Source organism: Anastrepha obliqua, chromosome 2 (assembly GCF_027943255.1).
Source record: "Anastrepha obliqua isolate idAnaObli1 chromosome 2, idAnaObli1_1.0, whole genome shotgun sequence".
In the NCBI taxonomy this organism is placed as follows: domain Eukaryota; kingdom Metazoa; phylum Arthropoda; class Insecta; order Diptera; family Tephritidae; genus Anastrepha; species Anastrepha obliqua.
The window spans coordinates 40,729,239-40,747,470 of record NC_072893.1 but is presented as its reverse complement, the minus strand read 5'-3'; the positions used below and the strand labels follow the sequence as shown (position 1 = coordinate 40,747,470).

General features: G+C 35.1%; 3 protein-coding genes across 3 annotated transcripts; 2 read left to right on the top strand and 1 right to left on the bottom strand.

Moving 5' to 3' along the window:
* The first annotated feature begins 1,412 nt into the window (after positions 1 to 1,412).
* Positions 1,413 to 2,141, top strand: LOC129239515 (thioredoxin-2). The gene has a single exon (XM_054875039.1). The coding sequence runs from the start codon at positions 1,551 to 1,553 to the stop codon at positions 1,884 to 1,886; it is 336 nt and encodes a 111-aa protein (XP_054731014.1). The 5' UTR covers positions 1,413 to 1,550; the 3' UTR covers positions 1,887 to 2,141.
* Positions 2,142 to 5,979: 3,838 nt separating this feature from the next.
* Positions 5,980 to 9,933, top strand: LOC129239021 (squamous cell carcinoma antigen recognized by T-cells 3). The gene is made up of 13 exons (XM_054874286.1): positions 5,980 to 6,146; positions 6,223 to 6,596; positions 6,668 to 6,843; positions 6,905 to 7,064; positions 7,116 to 7,788; positions 7,852 to 8,017; positions 8,087 to 8,171; positions 8,243 to 8,677; positions 8,733 to 8,850; positions 8,913 to 9,024; positions 9,093 to 9,213; positions 9,273 to 9,375; positions 9,435 to 9,933. The coding sequence occupies exons 1-13, from the start codon at positions 6,069 to 6,071 to the stop codon at positions 9,690 to 9,692; spliced, it is 2,859 nt and encodes a 952-aa protein (XP_054730261.1). The 5' UTR covers positions 5,980 to 6,068; the 3' UTR covers positions 9,693 to 9,933.
* LOC129239023 (something about silencing protein 10) lies at positions 9,859 to 11,446 on the bottom strand. Its single transcript, XM_054874288.1, has one exon. It carries the CDS (start codon positions 11,331 to 11,333, stop codon positions 10,011 to 10,013), a length of 1,323 nt encoding a protein of 440 aa, XP_054730263.1. The 5' UTR covers positions 11,334 to 11,446; the 3' UTR covers positions 9,859 to 10,010.
* Positions 11,447 to 18,232: the final 6,786 nt, after the last annotated feature.

The window sequence follows — 18,232 nt, the reverse complement described above, 5'->3', positions numbered from 1 at the left end:
TGTTTTTTTGTTCAAAGTCTGTCAAAAATTCAAATAAATTTTTTTTTTTCCTTCGTCCAGTAACGAGATTTAACCATGTACTAACGAAATATTTTTGGTTTTTTGATTTTAGATGAACCAATAATGAGTTATGCTGTCCACGGCAAGAGCATTTTTTTGTGAGACGTTAAGGGAGATGAGGTACCAACGGCTGAGTTTTCGGAATTTTTAAATAAAAATTTCACAAAATACTGTTTAAATATGTATCTTTGATATGCTGAATTGTTTAAAAAAAATATATGATTGTATATATTAAAAAAAAAATAGTAAAAATACCCTTTTTTTGAACCTCTGTAACCCACCTAACCCCTTCAGTGAAACTTATAAAACCATATTGATGCATTCTGGCGTTATTCATATTTAAAAATGAATTTTGCAACTCTGGTTCAGTATTATCAAAATGGTTTAATTTCATGTGAAAAAGATTTCATTTAATAGAAAATGCTGTAGTACATATGAATATATATATGCATAAACGCCCGCATAATCCTCATAGCGTCGACTCGACAGTCGAGGGAACACTCTGTACTATGTAAACAAAATTCCTTCGACCCGCTGCAGAGATCTGATGAGTATAAGCATTTCTATAGCAAACCTACTCATTGGGAACACTGTAATACCAACACAAATAAAATAATCTCATTCATCTAGGTATATACAGTAGATTCTGTTTTTATGCGGTATATACGTTCCACAAGAAACAGCATAAAAAAAGCTATAGCAAAACTATAGATTCGCTTCAAAAGTGCTAAGAACCGCATAAATCTGAAATAATGTAATAAAATCGCATAAAAAAGGGTACTAGTCCCATATTATAGCTATAGATACGTTCCATAGACCGCATGAATCTGAAATAATTAAATAAAATCGCATAAACAAATAATTGTATTCTTTATTTAAGAAACGTCAGAGTCGAAAAATAAATTTACATCGTCAGAAATAGAATCAGACAATACCCGCATGTTGCGCATTCGTTTAGGATTTGGTATAAAATCACATCCTTCACTTGAGGAAATGTACACGACTGATCTGGATTGTGATGCAGGTGGTTCCATACTTGTAGGGTTAGCATTTTTAAGGTAATCTGTGATGAGTTTTAGCTTAGCTGGCTTAGAATCTTGTTTATATGTACACTTTCCGATAGGTCGACATGCATTTTTTAATTAAAAAAAAAACCGCACTATTTCAAAACCGCATAAAAACAGAATCTACTGTATTTAGTGTTTATATGTCAGCAGATGGGTTAAGTACAAGTTATGAGTTAAGTATGTAACACATAGGTACTATAGTAAATAAATTCGACAACCGTTATATCAACTAACGTTGGACCTTGAATGCGCTTAGCTTATGCCGCTATGAAAATGCTACCTTATAATTATTTTGTGTAAGGCTCGCAGAGTATTAAGACGTCCCAGTTGAGTTATTAAGACTCTGGTGCTTATTTTACTGTTTTCCTAATTATCTTGTAAAAGTTTTCTTTTATCTAAACAACAAGTTTCTCCTCTATCGAAATGCTGCACACTGTCCGAAGCAATGCTGATTTTGATAGGCAATTGGCAGCCGCTGGCGGTCGTTTGGTGGTGGTCGAATTTACAGCCAGCTGGTGTGGTCCCTGCAAAAGTATTGAGCCCAAAGTTAGAGCTTTGTCGCGAAAATATCAAGATCAAGCATTTGTGCTAAAAGTGGACGTGGACAAGTGCAGCCATGTGGCACATGATTTCCGAGTGTCTTGTATGCCGACATTTGTATTCATACGAAATGGCCGTAAGGTTGATCGTTTTTCGGGAGCTGACGAAAACGAGTTGGAGTACAAAATGTCCAAAATGGCAAAGAAGTTAAAAAAGTGAGAAGAAGGAGAGAGAGATTGGAAACTAGAAATAAGGAAATAATGTAACTGTGTATCCAGAATGTTTGTAATCGTAATTGTGTAATTTAATTTTGTTGAAATTTTATTGAACTTGATGATGATGTTGTAAACTTAAAATAATGTAAAATGCATCTGGTATGACATTGAAAATCTAAGAGAATTTTGTAACACTATAGAAGTTAAGTAATTATTGATTAACTGAGAAATATAATAAAACAGACATTGAGCTACAAAATCTGGATAAACCATTTGCAGAAATGCGCACACCGCTTATGTTTGTCATTTATTGTGCGTTTCAGTTTATTTAAATTTTTTTATATGAAAATACAGAATTTTCAAATTAGAACATAAAACTTGAGCTATAAATATAATATTCGAAGCAAACGATCATACAAAAGCAGATTTGAAAAAAAAAAAAAATTTATACATGCAAAGGAGGGGTTTTTAAGAGCTTGAGAGTTTATAGTGATAATACAAAACAGAAATATTGTTGGAATGGATTTTATTTTATTTTATATTATTTTTATTATAATCTGGTAGATAATATGATGGCATTTATTTTTTGAATATGATATCCGACATATGTCCACCGCGGCTACATGGTCCACTCGATCAGTCCAATTTTTGACTACTTTTTCCAATAAATTTAAAAGAGCTGAATCAGCAAAAAATACAAGGTAAACGAAGGTCATTTAGCTTCAATTATTGTACGAGCTGGTTTTTACTGGCACGTGACTCAAGTAAATTACGTAAAATTTTTCACGAACGTATTTTTTTCAAAATAAATTTCCACAGTTCGGAAACATGGTTCTGGCGTTAAACGGTGAATGATGACTTTCCAAATCTTACTGAACAGAAATGTCAACATATTCTCAGCTGTCAAACCATAGTAATCCATAGTTCCCATGCAGTTAAAAATACACCCGATATAACATAAGCTAAATTGATTAAAAAAACCTTGTATTCTTAAACCACAAACTTTATGTTATTTATATTTATTGTAATGGTATATTTTTGATATTTAAGTTTATTCAAAAAGTAAAAAATTTTAATTGTGATTTGAGTAAAATTTGTGTCTTGTTTATCTGTTGTTAGAACATCACATAAAATCTCGGCAACCTAATTCTTTTGTAAAACACACTTCTATTTAAAATGGCCAAACCAAATCCATCTAAACCTAAAATTTGCTATTTTATCACTAAAACTTTCGTACAAATTAAATTAAATTTGCTTTATTGTGGAAATATTATACAACTTTAAGAATGCTTTGGTCCTTCACCGAATTTCGAACCTACGTGCTCTCTGAATTCAGAATGGTAGTCACGCACCAACCATTCGGCTACGGCGGCCGCCATAACTATGAAATATATACATTATTTGTGGCATCATACATGACTGCATTAGTGCGCGACTACTATTCGGTCGTGCCGAACCCGGGCATGAAACACCAATTGAATGAAAATGTTTTTTCTAGCGATTCTTGTGTATATTTACGTGCAGTACTAAACTGATCGACTGTCCTCCTTGGGTGTCCGAATGCCCGTTGTAGGGCACACATGAAGTGACACCTTCCGAAAAGTGCTACATTATTTTAGAAGAATTTGACAATTGTGTGACGTCAGCAAAGAAAAGAAGCGAATCCTTGTGCGAAATGTGTGTATGCGCATGTTGACGTTATGTAGCATATGTGTGCACGATTTATTGTATATTCTTGACTACTCCTTAACTTTCGTTTCTTTGTTTATTTATTTTTTGGTGGTCAAATGGCAGCTTTGCTTCACTCGTTTGAAGCGCTTTAAAGTATCGAGTACTGGAATGTTCTATTTGACAGACCCTTTAGGCCTCCAATTGTGTATTACTAGCTTATTTTCCAGTTATTACCTTTGGCTACTGGGTTGCTTTCATATTGCAATGCACTTACTCTTTCTTATTAACACCGCACTTTATTATTTCGAAACTTGATATCAATTTTTCCTTTCAAATCGTGTTTCTATATATTGGCCTGATACGGCCGGACGAAAGTCACATACAAGGATGTGGGTTTGGATGAGTTATGGAGTAGAGGTCACAAAAAAACCTAAGGTAAAAGTGCAAACTTCCCTGTTTTTTATTTAATTTTGACGTGATAACGTCTTATAATTCGATTTAGCCGGCTGCACGCACGAAAAAATGTGTCGTTACCTTGCTCATTAGTGTTACCTTGCTCATTTGTCGTTACCTTGCTCATTGCCGTAACCTTGAATGAACTGCAAGCGAAAGCGCGGAACGAACAAAGCAAACGAACGGCAACGTTCGACATCTTGCTCTCTCCTAATTAAGTGAGCGTATATATGTATGTATATGCGCATATGTACATATATAAATTCACGTATGTACTTGTATTTGCATATGCCTTCTTATTGATTATTATTAATTTGATTTACTTGAAGAATTTAAAATAAAACCAAGTTTGTTAATAATACCTGTTGTTTTAATGTTATTATTATTAATTTTTTTATTATATATGAAGGAAAAAATTTATGGTAATATTTACCATATACCTTATAAGATATGTTGTATACTAATATATGTATATAAACATGCATATACATATACAATTTCACGCAATTTTCAAAAAGAACAAATCTATATATAAAGATGTATACAAGTCATATGGACATATCAAATATACGAATCTATTCCGTACGCAAGCAAATGTAAGCTAATGTGTTTGAACTGCAAGCGAGAGCGCGGAACGAACGACAAAGAGCACAATCGGCCCCCGCGTTCGGCAACGTTCGACATCTAGCTTTCTCCTACTTGACTGAGCATATATATGTATGTATATGCGCATTTGTATATAAATTCACATATTTGTATTTGCATATGCCTTCTTCCTGTGTGCGTGGTAATGAACCATTTCTCTGTTGAGAATAGGACGATGATAGAAAAAGTAGGAAATGAAAGGGAGTGTTTCGAGTGTAAAGTGTCTTGAAAAAGGCAAATCGATGATGGTGCCTCTTAGTGCTGTTGACTTATTAACGTCTGATGCACAATCGAAATTGAACATATCTTTCATGAATTTGATAAATGTTTCGTCATTTTTCACGTTTGTGTAAATGTAACTTGACCTATTCCATTGCAATTCCATTTACCTCCCCCTCTATATCCATACAAAATATCTATCAAACAAATAATATTAAAATTTTGTTTTGAAAATTGCAACCATTCCATCAATATTTTCTTATGACGTTGTCACGTTAAACTATCGTCAGTAAACCGACTTTACAGACAACCTCTTTTTTTTTAAGCTTACATGATAATACAATTATAAGTAAACTCAAGCAAACGCAGCGCCAGCAGCAGAGGCTTTCGGCTGCCATTTCATTTTATTTCATACTGAGCATTTACACATAGGCGAATGAACATAAGCTAATAGCGGTAGAATAGCTGGTTGGTGTTTTCCTTCCGATGCGGTAGTTTGAATGTTGAAATGATCTGTTTCGTTTTTGTGGTTTCGTTTGTTTATTTACATTCTGATGGAAATTTTGGCAATCAGACCACCAAATTGCTCAAAGAAAATATGTGTAAAGTTTGTTTTTCAACTCCCTGTATTACCTTGTATTAATTCGCTTTAATTTACCTTTTCAAATTTTTCTTTTTTCAGTTGTTGTCGGCAAGGAAACAACTGATAATTTTCTTTTCACTCAAAACCAAGGCAAATCTTGTGCAGAATGAAATGACGAAAAGCCGTTCCATTCCTTCCATCGTCGTAAACTTCTAGCTCCAACTAAATGCTGGCTGCTCAATGTAGTTCGTGTTTTTATTATATTTTCTACTTTCTTTTGTCGTACCATTTGAATGTAAAAAACATTGTTGTTGCCTACCGTCTTGAGATAACAATTGTATAAAACTGATGGGCAAGTTGCGAAAGTGTTAGTGTTCTGGTAAAAAATATGTGTGCTGGAAACTGATAGGCGAATTGCCTGAAAAGTTGCCCATGTAAGCCTCGAGTTACTCCTTTTAATTATGTTCCACAAAGAACATATCACCACGTTGTTTGTGAATGCCTAAAAAGATGAGAAAAGAAGAAGAATAATTTATTTTTTGTCTACAGGCTTGTTATTTTCAATTAGAATTGAAAAAGCGTTCGTACAAATAATCTTATAAAGATTGAAAAAAGATGAGTTCGCCAGGAGAAAATACACAGGTCACTACAAAAGAAAATGTAGCCGAAATGGAGGAAATAGATGAGGCAGAAGTAATAATTAAAATTGGAATGGGGGTCTTCATCAAATTACTTTATAAATATATTGTGTTTACTTATTTTATTTCAGGAGGAAGCTTTATTGAAATCTGACGACGAGTATGACACTGTGCGTACAAAGATCCAACCAGTATTGAGTGCTTTGGCGCCTCCAGCAGCAGTACTCACAGATGAAGATTCACTCATGAATGAAGCAGTACAATTGCAAGACGATGCAGCGGGAGCGGATGCCGGCTTGAGTGATGAGGATGAAGTAATGACTGAAGCACAGGAAGTCTTGGCACGACAGCTTAAGGGAGATGGGCTCGATAGCGATAGTGATGAGGACGACGATGAATCGGACGAAGCGGAAAAAGCACTTGTGGCATACAAAAAGTTAATTAAAGAGCTGGAAGTAAATCAATATGTTTACGATAAATATGTGCAGCTCTGCGAATTAGCACAGTAAGTAAATTTGAATGTTGATATAACGAAGAGAAAGCACGAACACTGAATTTACGGTCAAATAATTGCAGCACTACAGACGATCTGGATATTATACGGGAGGCATATAAACGTTTTTCTACTGCATATCCCTTGTCACAAGATTTGTGGCTTAAGTATTTAAGCGTTGAAATGAATGTGGCGTTATCGCCCAAAGAAATGGAATTTGTTGAGGGCCTATTTCGAAAAGCTTTGGATGACTATTACTGTGAGTAGAGGGGACGCGCTTTAAGGTACGAGTGTAGTTATTGATTTTCTCTTAATTTTAGCAACAACCATTGCGCTGGAGTTTGCATCAATAGCGCCACGTTGTGCCGATCCTGAAAAGATATGGCGTGAACTGTTAGGCACTTACGGACTGCACTGCCTTGATGGCCAACAATTTTTTAAGCTATATCGCGAGTTTCTCACAGCCCATAATTCTATGAGGTATAAAATATTTAATATTGTAGATATTATATTACATTATATTTCATGCAGTTCGGAAGCAAAGCAAGAGGCGTACATCAAAAGTTATTTGCAAGAACTAAAATATCCCCTCTTTAACATGGAAGAGAGCTACATAGAATTTAAGGTTTTCTATGAAAAGAACAAAGAGCAGATAAAGCATGAAATGAGTTGGGAACTCATCGACAAAAATTACTTTAAAGCTAAGGATCACCTGCGCAAAATTTTGCACTTCGAACAAAAACTTAAAGAACTGGATGTCAAATGTTACCGCGAACGTGCGGAAGTGTATATAACTTACATCAAAGAGTCGGATAAATTCCTTGATGAAAACGTATTGCAAACAGTGTACGAACGCATGGTTGCCGATTGCTGCTTAAACATAGATTGCTGGCTAACATATATTGACTTCATTGCATACCGCGATGCATATGGGCGTCCAGAAGAGTTACAAGATTTACCCACCTTTCGCCAAACCGCAGTGGATGTTAATAAACGCGCTCTGCGGAACTGCACGTGGTCGGAAAAGCTATATGTAAAGTACATGCTACTGCTGGAACAGATGGGTCGGTCGCGTGAGGAGGTGCAAGAAATTTTGGAAAGCGCAATGTCAGCTGGTTTTCAAACCGCTGAGTCTGCTGTGACTGTTTGGATGGAGTATTTGACATATTTGCGGCGGCACACGGACTACGAGAATGAAGACGAGGTAGATGTTCTTGAAATACGCAGTATAGAGATCAAATGTATGCAGTTATTTAAACAATTTCAGTGCGATATTTTGCGGAAGAATTTCAATTTAGCCTGGACAATTCTCGGCCAACAATGGGGTGTCTTGGCCGATTGTAATTGTGAGATATTATTACTCTGGGGGCGTCTAGAATATGGGCCACTATCCGATGCGAAACGCGGAAAAGAACTTTGGACTACCGCCATGGGTTTGTATAGTTATTTTACATAAGTTTAGTTTTGAAAATAGTTTATCTATTCATAATATGGCAATGTAGAAAGTTCCGACAACGCGACGCGTTCTGGTCTGTGGATAGAATTTGCGCACTTAGAGCTACGCAGAGATTTGGAAGCAACGAGAAAGTAAGTAAGCTGAATAATATAAACAAATAGTAAAATATTATTTATCAATTTCATTCAAAATTTACTTGCAGATTGTACCGTAAAGCACTGCATTCACCGGGTCTTGACAATCCATCAGTTATCGCTGCGGCTTGGGAACGCTTCGAACGTTGTAATGGCACTACGAAAACTCTTAATAATTGTACAAAAGAATGTACCGAATTCTTAATTCAATATCATGCACAAATGAGCCAATTTAAGACGGACACTATGACAAGTATGAAGGGTAATAAAGCTACAAAGCGCAAGACAACAGCTGCCACTGAGTTCACTGTGCCGGAGAAGAAATCAAGAACGGAAGAAAAAAAGCAAGACATGCAACCGAGTGGTAGTGGCGGTGGCGGTGGGATTGGTGATCTGCCTGGACCAAAACGCCTTGAATCCGCCACATTCAAAGAACACGAAAATCAAGAAATAGATTTGTCAAAAGATCATTTACGTATATTCCTTAGTAATTTGGATTACAGGTAAAATACTTTAATATTAGAAAAGGTAACTAATAATAAGACGATCATACTTTAGTTTAACTGAAGATGATATTCGTACCGAATTGCGAGACTTAAAAGTGGTAAATGTGACACTCATACGCTCTGGGAATGGCAAAAGTCGCGGTTTTGGCTATGTAGAACTAGAGAACGCGGTACTAAAATGCAGTTTATCAAGCCATTTGCTGGATTATATAATATTACACTTACATTTCAGGTTGAGGTTGAGAAGGCTTTGTCGCTGGATAGAATTTCTTTGAAAGGTCGGCCATTGTACATATCCAGTGTTTTGCGAGATAAAGAGAAACGGCAAAAGTTCAAATATTCAGGTTTAGTTTTTAACTGGTCCACATCTTATAATTAACGTTATTAAGAGTGTTTAATGTTATTACTGCAGATGATTTGGAACCAAAGAAACTTTTTGTAAAAAGCCTGCCTAATGACACCAAAAAAGAAGAGTTGGAAGAAATTTTTGGAGCATTTGGAAAACTGCAGGATGTTCGCTTAGTATATCACAAGTAAGCAACTTACTCTTTACACATAGTCATATAAATATATGCTGTAATTTAATTTGTAGGAGTGGCAAATTCAAGAATATCGCTTACGTGGAGTTCAAAGAAGAGGCAGCAGCTGGCAAGGCCGTTCTTGGTACTGATCAGCTTGAACTGCGCGGTCATTCGGTATGTGCTTAAGGAAATCACGTTTATTTAATTAGTAAATTTTATTTCTCTATATTTAGATTTCAGTGGCGATCTCGGCACCACCACCTAAATCTGCTACTTCAGCGATAAATACAAATAAACTTCTGGGTTTGAGCAACAAACGTAGCAAAGCTTTCGAACAGAAGCCTCGTATGTCGCTCATACCAACAGCAGTGCGCAAACAATTTACTACTGCGCTGGATTCTAAAATCTCACATACAGTAAACAATAAATCGACCAATGGAGCAGCTCTGTCAAAAACAAATGATGATTTTCGCAAATTATTACAGAAATAAATTAGGTATTGCTCGTGTTTGGATAAAGATCGTAATGCGGAATTTTTGTTGAAAACAACTAGGATTAGTCCGTGACTCATACCTTACCAGAGACAATTGTCTACCGTATTGTGAATTTTAGTGATTAGAATTGAAATATTTAAAAGCAATACAGAATATTGATATGTATATTTAACTTGATTTAATTTATTTCCTTCCTTCCATATTAAAATAAAGGTTAATATATTTTTTGTATGAACAACGTTGCGTTGTGATTGGAAAATTCCTATCAAATCCACAGTTTTTATTACTAGAAAATAATTGTAAATTTGAAACTGTTTATACTTTGAACTTGACACTCTTGCTGACGGTCGCCTTGATACCGGATATTTCGCCACCGTACCGCTTCGTCTCCTTGCGTACAGTGCGAACTGCTCCCTTGCGTCGTACCAACGCTTTGCGGAACTTGTTGCGATGTTTGACACGCGGATTCCGCAATTCTTTCTTTCGTGCTGGTGTGAGACCCTTATTTTTGGCGATTTGATAGGTAATACCACGACGTGTATCTTCGTCCGCCTCCAGTACATCATCTGTAACTTCCATTTCGTCGCCTTCTTCAGCGTCTTCTGTTGCCGCTTGTACTTTGTCATCAATATTAACTTTTTCATCGTATTGTTTGAGTATTCCTAATTTAGTCTTCTTTGTTTTGGTTCTTTCTATGGCATCCTTCACTTCTAACACTTGAAATTTGTCACCATCAACAATACGCTCCAACAGCGCCTCTAATTGCGGACGTATTATGTTGTCATATTTGTCTTGCAGCTGCTTTATTAGTTTCTTTAGTTGAAGCAATCGCTTTGTAACTGGATGATTTCGTACGGCGGCACGTTTAGCTTTAAGCAGCAGATAAAACGCCACATTGCAACAATAACTTAAGGCTATATTTTGGTACAATTCTGCAAATTGCAATGCCGGAATCATCGGAACATTATTTTGGCGCACATATTTCATCACTGGCGACACGAGTTGTTCCACCTCCGTTAAATAGTTTTCAAAATCGTTCGTAAGTGGCGCGAATTCTGGTGAATCTTCTTGAAGCAATCGTAATTTATCCCTTTTCGCTATACCAGCTAGGTCAGCGCTGACTTTGATTGTTTCCACTACATCTGTCTTTACCTTTTTGTCCTTTGGTTTAACGGCATGAAGTAAAGCATCATCCAAAAGGAAATCCTCTTCTTTCATTTGTTTCGCCAAACGCATTTGTATTTTTTTCGCCTCCTCTTCTTCTTCCTTCGCCATCTCCTCCTGCTCTGCAGTGTAGGTGCTGTAATCGGGATCCACAAAATCTGTATTGTAATAATTCCTGCTCTTGTTTCCCCAATCGGTGGTATCCGGAAGGTCATCATCACTTTCGGCACCTTCTATGTCACTATCGCGCATTAAGGCACCGACATCGTCGCCATCCTCATCTTCTTCGTCATTACTTTCATCAAAGGCCATTAGCTCATTTTCATTGGCGTCATCGCTTTTCCTACGGCTTTTTCGAACCTGGCGCAACAATTCTTTCTCCTCTTCGTTATATTCATCTTCAGAATCAGTAGGTTCATAATCGTCGGCATCATTATATTTTCTTGTTTTATCTATATAAATTTTGTCACCCATTTTTTAATAAAGTCCAAGCACAATATTGTTGTTATTGGCAAATAGTTCCAGGTTCAAATTATACACGTGAAAACTCACGTTCAATCAACAAACAGCTGTTTACTATTTTTCTTCTTCTTATGTGTAAGTTTATTCACTGTAGCAAATGGAAGAAATTCAATGAAGGGTTGCCAAAACTCAATGTATGAATATTGTGTAATAAGTGTTTAATAATCCACCTTCCTTCCACCGCCACAAAGCCTGGATTTGCAGATTTTGGTTTTGAGAAAATTGTCCACTGCTTGCCTACGTGTTTGATGGCAATTGTGTATGAACTGTAATTCGTTTGTTTGCTTTCTATTATTGCGATATGTGACTTGCTACAGGGGGTGTGTATTATATCTCTCTTTTTCCAATAGCAATTTCATATAAGTGAAAAATATATCTACTGTACTTTAAACGCCAAGGCAACTCATTTGTATGCTTATAATGTGGCTGCTCTGAAAAAAGTTCTAATGTAAAATTTGGCTGTTGTTGTTGTAAGGTCGCCATAGCCGAATGAGTAGATGCTTGGCTAAAAATGAGTTCGGATCTTCGTGAAACATAAATTTTTAAATTTTTAAATAAAACATTTTAACGAAACTCCTCAGTCTGATTACTTTTTAACGAAAATGAGGAGTTATTGAGAACTTGTGCTGATTACTTTTTGATGACGAAAATGAGTAGCTGATGGGCCAAACTACTCATTTTGATTACTGATTACTTGTTGAGAACAAAAATGAGAAGTTGCCTTGCCTTTAGACCATAGTAGGTATATTTTTCAGTTATAAGAAATTGCTATTGGTAAAAGAGAGATAGAATATCACACCGACAAGGAGAAGCTATTAGAACTTTCCCATGGCTAGAACAAAAATGTGTATTTGGATGAGGATAGTGATGTTGATAATATGAGTGCTTATATGATAGTCAGCTGTCTTGTAGGGATTGTGCACAAATATATGCTCGTATAAATGTATGTGTGTGCCTTTTATTTTATATTCATGGCTTTCTACTAAATTTCGTCTATTCTTCCTTTTCTGGTAGTTTGCTTATTTTATGTACTGAGGCCACGGCACATGGGTATATGCAATCTTTTATGTATTGTCTCATTCTTGATGGTAACTGGGGATGAAAAAATAATATTTTACGATAATTCCAAAATTTCCAAGTACATTTATAGAATTAAAATCTTAGTGACGCATATTATAGAAAAAATTGGACTTTCATAGACACTTGGCCTGTTATAGCTCATTATAAGAGGAAATATCGAATATCGCATAAGTATTGCTGTCATAACTTTTTGCAACCTCAGTAGACGACCTTTACGGATTTCCGCCAACTGTCTTTTCAACAAGCAAATAAATTAACTATTGAGTCCTTTGCCTTTCTTCATACTGTGAATAATTTCATATCGTTATATAACTTATTTTATTATATTCAATATAATAATTGTTAATTGTTAAACGAACCAAAAACACTAAAATATTCCACCAAACCACTTTCTATTTCGCTATTAAAAGTTCACCGATAATTAGATTCAATGCACAACTCATAGCAAAATAAAAAGGGCTTACAATTTCAAATCAAATTGAAACCCTTCTTATATTAATCACCAATATAAAAAGTTCCATGGACGACAATATCTCGAATTTCGGTCAACGAAAAACTTATTCATATTTCTGACGATTCTTGTTTTTTATTCAATCACTCATGTAATATCGGTATTTGAAATTTGGAAATATACCAAGATTGTAGCAATTCCGAAACCAGGATCTTATCCAAAATATGTTCGTAGCTATCGTCCAATTTATTTGATTTGTATGGATTTGATAATGTATGGTATGTAAAAAATTATGGCCAAACAAATTTTTGAAGAATTGGGTTTTCGCAACTTTTATGCGACGAATCATACCCTAACATTTATTTTCAGATTTTGTGTTTTCAAGTTTTAACCATCGCTCGCTGGGCTACATTAGCTGTCAGTCTCGATTTAGTAATGCACGAATACGATTTACATATCACTGATTTAAGTACAAATATTTTTCTTATTTTGTGTAGATTTGCCATTTCATAAATGTTATTGTATTTACTGTAATTAAATTTGAATTCGCTTCATATTAAATGCCGTAATCCAGTTACTCGAAAGAAAGAGAGGGAAACTTAATGGGGTCACTCCGGTGTGTTTGGTTGCCTTGAAATAAGCCAACAACTTTCCGATGAAAATAAAAATAAAACCTCGATTGGCAATCGATTTAAGGACTTCGATTTGAGGGCGTGCACGTCTTCGCCGTTATTAACCTGTTAAGCGATTAGTTTTTCTTAGACAGCTCGATTTACTGTGCTGAATTAATTTCAAGCGAAGACTGTCGATGCAAAAACCGGTTTTCAGCCAAATATTGGACTCACCGTGCGCGTTAGCTGAACGATTGTGATAACGATTATCAGGAAATTCAGTGTTCATGCTTACTTTATAATGTCAAAATAACAGGGAAATTTTGGTTTTTTGCTTAACTTTAAATTTCCTTTTTCGGCATGACGCACATATACGACATTAACTAAGATATGAACTTTTGAAATTGGCGCATATATACGACATAATCCGTTAACAGGCTAAAGAGGTGCGTTGGAAGGGGCAAGGCAATTAATCGCATCGAATCGTGCGACGTGTCGGATTTCTAGTTGGAGACAGACTTCGTCGTCGAGTTGTGTCTTCCACTCCGATGAACGACCATCTCGGCATTATTCTACATAATTAAAGCGAGATTCTTCAAAATCTCATTCATTTGGGACCACGCCCAATGGAGGGGAAAGGCGGTGTGACTATTGATTTTACCCAACATTAACTGGAATCGCCATCTTGTTGCGGTCCAGATCCTTACTAGACAGTAAACTCTTGCGGGGGGTAGTTATGACATGACAGCCGGGTTTCTACCCTCTACATATTTTCCCTGATTTTAATTATAATTATTTAAAATGAAGAAGTCAATATATTTTTTCAAAATTGGCATACAGTTTATTTATACATTAAAATAATATACTTTTTTATTTTTATTTTAATCATTTAATCATTAATTTAAGGCCACAGCGGGGGCTTCTCAATCGGCGGGCATTGTAGCATCGGCGTCAGTGACCTGAATACAAAACATCAAAGATTTTTTTGTTTGTTAATGTCATAATTCCTGTATAAAATAAAAACAAATAAAAAAAAATCGCGGAATAAAATGCTTAAAAAAAATTAATTTGGGGAGAATTTTCCTACTAGTTTTGCTTCGAAAAAATTATTTTTTCGAACAATTTTCGAAAACTTGTAAATTCACATAGAAAGAAATATCATAAAAAAGATGTGTGCGAAATTTCAGGGAGATCGATCAATAACTTTTCGAGTTATCGTGTACGCCCAGTCGAAAAATATAGTTTTGAGAAAAACGCGTATAAACTTTGAATACAACGTAACTATCTATAGCTCTCCCAGCGCTCGAACGCAATGAATAGAGTCGTCACGGTTGACGATCTATAATATAAGAAATACTTAAATTTGCGTTCTAAAATTTTTTTTGACATATTTTTAAAGGATTATATAATATTAACATTTTATGAAAAAAAAAATTTATATCTGTCCCCTTAATTTCCCTTCGTACACACTTCGTCAAAATCTATCAAAAACTTTAATTGTTCCAAAAAATAAATGTAAATCGAACAGTACCAGATATTTTTTTCAATACATTATATATTTAATTATATTCATTATATAATTGGTGGAAGGGTTCAATTTTCGCACAGCGTGTCATATAATGAGATTACATTTTAGATAAAATTATATTCTCGCAATTTTATCATATAATAAGATGACATTTTAGACAAAACAAAGGCAAAAATATGTGTTCTATAACAAAATTAGGCTTATTAATTAAATTATTCCGAAATTTTCCCAAATATTTATCAATTATGTGTGCAATATGGGCCAATACAAATTAACAGCCCGACCTTCAATTTCGCAATAAATATTCTGCGTATTGTACTTCGATCCGCTTCAACGTTGTCAATAATTTTTTATTATCTACCATAATTATGTACGCATACAGATGCAAGTAATTTTACGATCGTAAGCATGTATGTACATACATACATGTATGTATTGAAATACCAAAATTTCCAAGCTGAACTGCCAAGTATATACCCGGAAGATCAAGGGTCACCTTATCACCACTCTATTCAATAAAGCCCCCTACAACCAATGCTCGCACAGCCTCAATTTCATTGCTGCAGACCACAGCTCATTTGTCAGTGCACAACAACAATTGCGTTGTAAAATCATCGTGGCCACTCAGATAATGTTATCACTTAATTTGTCGTGAGCCGCCACCAAGCTCGCGAGGCATTTACCGAAATACAATATATTGCATACATATGTACATATGTATATAATAAATACATATCTATGCATATACAGTTGTGGTGAAAAAAATTCGAGCACCGAAAAATTCCAATTATGTTATTTTTTTAATACATTTTAGTTGGTTTGGTATAAATAATAGGGCAGTTCATAATTAAGTGTCAGTTCATTACATTTAGTTGTTGTGTTAGCATTGTAATTCGTAAGCCATAATACTAGGTTATTCGCACTCAATTGAGAACTGCCACAATGTGTATATATTTTTAGTTGGCAATAGAAATATGCTCTTATTTTGTATATTATGTGTTTTCTATAAAACATTGTATTTCATTATTTCTGACATTTGGTGGCTTCCAATTGCCAAATAGATCTCTTTTTTTATTGTTGTCTCTTGTTTTTGTTTCTTTCTGATTCAATTTTAGCATTCAAACCGCTAAATTGCACAAACAAATCATTTAAATGTTGTTGTTGCTTTAGTGACTTCACTTTATGCAGATTCGCCTTGGCATTGAATTTTTTTTTTTGGGTTGACGCCTGTGGAAAGGCAACTCTCATGAGTACTGTTACACCGTCATAGCAGCATGCCAGCATGCCAGCGACTTGTAGCCATAGCCTATACCTACGTACAAAACAACTCTCCACAATCTACCACTCTCACCGCCAAAAAGGAATTATCTCACAGGGCTCTATCAAAGTTATTGTTGGCGCCTACGAAACTCCTCTCCTCACATTAGATCGTCATGAATGTGTATTTTATGCAGGCAGATTATAGCTGATTTCAGCATAAAATTCACAATATTTTCTTGGCTTTAAATTTGGAACGTTTTCCATAGCGTGGGCGTGACGTGATCAACATCTTCTTCTCTCTCTGTGCAGATTGGGCAATTCAGAGAACTGCCATTGCTAAACCTGCTATTTTGGTGTAGAATAAAGAAATATAGAATTTATTACGGATACTGCTTCGAATAATGTCAAAAATGTTTCCAGGCGGTAGGACCAAGTTTTTGCTGAACTCTAGGCTTAATCAAGTGATTCGTTTCCTTGAACGAGTAGCAGAACGATCCTCAAATCATGCAGTTCGTAAAGGTTGGAAAACAGAGAGAAATTGAAAAATTGCAAAGAACTGTACAAGAGAGATTACAGTGGATGAATTAACAGGTAAACGGTGTAATCTTTAAAATTCCCCGAGAAGAAATTGCAACAACTTTAAATCCGAAAGGTTTTTTGGCAGGCAGGCGTTTGTCTCCAGGTTAGGAGCGGTCTTTAAGACAGGATGGTCGGTCCGCAGGCCATAACAGAAATTTCATACACCAATATAGAAATATGAATACAGTTACTTCGTAATTCAGTTTTTTTTTTTCAATATTCAAAATGTTATGCATTATAAAACTAGGCGCAAATTAGTTCTTGAGCTAATTATGCCCCTCATTAATTACTCTGAGGTGGTATACAGCAAACTTGACTCCACATCCTGCCATAAACTTAATGTGGCATTTAATAATGCCACACGGTATGTATATGGGATTGGTAGACATGATCATATATCCGCCTGGCGAACAAAGTTACTGGGCTGTTGCCTTAACAGTTATTTGTCTGCTAGAAATTGCACCAGTAAGATCTCGCAGACACAACAAATTCATCGTTCCAACATTTAATTACCTAACATCCTCTAGATTATTCTTCATTAACGCTGTTAAAGTGTGGAACTCATTACCCGACACTGTGAAGGCTGGACTTAACAGATTTAACTACAGGGCACAAGTCTATAATTACTTTAGAAGTGTTTGACTGCATTGAATTAGGGCAATAAATTTCTCCCTATATATTCTAATATCTACTTTTTTTTCTTTTCTAAATTCCTCTTTTCTTTTCCTACTACCAAAGCCTTATCTTCTTACTATTATAGTTAAGTTACATAAATTGGATTGATTTATTAATGAACTAATGGATAAATTTAGACTAAGTAACTTTCATGTTAAAATCATTCTAGTTATAAGAGAATATACTAATGTTGGAGTACTATTAAAAGGCCTTAGTCTTACTTTGTACCAGTGATATAAATAAATAAATAAATAAATTCTTGGATTCTTTAAAGGCTCCTATAAGGTTATTGCATGTTAAAAACCTGCTTTTCTATGGGAAAGCTTTGCCACATTGAATATTGAAAATGCAATTCATACATTACATTTTTAAACTTTATCACCTTCAAACACCAGAAATTTGCTATTGCACCAATAAATTGTGAAATCCTTAAAAGTAGAAAATGCGGTCGCAGTCCGCTCATTATTTTGTTTTTTCTACGAAAGCAGGCCGTTCATATGCATGTAAATGTAAATGCGAGATCCGTAATGTACTCTTGTGTACCACGTAAACCAAATTCTTACCACCAAACAATTTGCATTCGAATTGAACAAAATTTATTATTTTTACAAAACTAATTTTTACATAATAAAAAATTACAAAAATAGTTTTTATGTAATAAAAAAAA

Excerpts from the sequence above, each read along its gene's own strand:
- LOC129239515 (XM_054875039.1), top strand. The coding sequence starts at position 1,551 with ATGCTGCACACTGTCCGAAGCAATGCTGATTTTGATAGGCAATTGGCA.
- LOC129239021 (XM_054874286.1), top strand. The coding sequence starts at position 6,069 with ATGAGTTCGCCAGGAGAAAATACACAGGTCACTACAAAAGAAAATGTA. Across the intron at positions 7,789-7,851 it reads ACTACGAGAATGAAGACGAG|TGCGATATTTTGCGGAAGAA; the intron begins GTAGATGTTCTT and ends AAACAATTTCAG. Across the intron at positions 9,214-9,272 it reads GTTCGCTTAGTATATCACAA|GAGTGGCAAATTCAAGAATA; the intron begins GTAAGCAACTTA and ends TTTAATTTGTAG.
- LOC129239023 (XM_054874288.1), bottom strand. The coding sequence starts at position 11,333 with ATGGGTGACAAAATTTATATAGATAAAACAAGAAAATATAATGATGCC.